The 785-nt window shown below is 38.3% G+C and overlaps 1 protein-coding gene across 1 annotated transcript in view; it reads right to left on the reverse strand.

Moving 5' to 3' along the window:
* Positions 1 to 360: 360 nt before the first annotated feature.
* LOC105002901 (vacuolar protein sorting-associated protein 35-like) overlaps positions 361 to 785 on the reverse strand; it is a 1,426-nt gene continuing 1,001 nt past the window's right edge. The window contains exon 2 of the mRNA XM_010859742.1: positions 361 to 785. Within this exon, the coding sequence (XP_010858044.1) occupies positions 605 to 785 (181 nt within the window). The 3' untranslated portion in view covers positions 361 to 604.

The raw sequence follows: 785 nt of genomic DNA on the forward strand, positions 1-785 counted from the left end.
AGTTCTTAATGGATGGCTGAGTCCAAATATGCAAAATATAGCTTCTGGTTTAGACCATGGTGCTTTAAAATCCTCAAACATGCATCAATATTCTCTAATTTTAGGGAAAATATTACACATGGCCTGATCTTGCAATTTGGAAGAAGCCCAAGCTGAATTTCACATACAGTATTTCTTTCCTCTAAATTAATTTCAGAACAAAGATACTTACAGGTTAGTACTTCCAAGGAATGAAGGAAATTATACACTCAACAGTGAAACAGAACAGAAAAAACGGAAGGGGCGCTTCATTAGTAACAGATAAGTGGGGATTTTTTGGCTTTTTTTTTTGTTTGTTTGTTTTAAACAGATCACAGGAATTTTAAATAGCAGATCAATCATGCTACTTAGAATGAGCAGACAGACCTGAACACTTATGAAGTGAATAATTTTATTAAGGTCTTGCAGGTGAGTGTCCGGAGGTGCTGGGTAAAACACACCACAGGTAAGAAACGGGAAACCTACCTCAGCATTTCTGAAAGGCACAATCTATGGAAGGGAAGCCTAGTATAATAAAACCCTTACTGGATGTGCATGGAAAGGAAGATGGGAGCCTGACTCCTTTTTAAAGGATGAGACCCTCATAAATTGGCCCTTCAGATTCTGGTGATTCCCGCCTCAAACGCAAGTGCTCCAGTGTGTTATGAAAATGTTTGTTAATCTGCTCTGTTTCTTCACTGGATTCAAGATTTGGGAGGTCTTCTCGAATCTTTTGGATAAGCTGATTCAAAACCTGAATAGTGACC

The sequence above is a fragment of the Bison bison genome, unplaced genomic scaffold (genome assembly GCF_000754665.1).
Source record: "Bison bison bison isolate TAMUID 2011002044 unplaced genomic scaffold, Bison_UMD1.0 scf7180017856833, whole genome shotgun sequence".
Taxonomy (NCBI): Eukaryota; Metazoa; Chordata; class Mammalia; order Artiodactyla; family Bovidae; genus Bison; species Bison bison.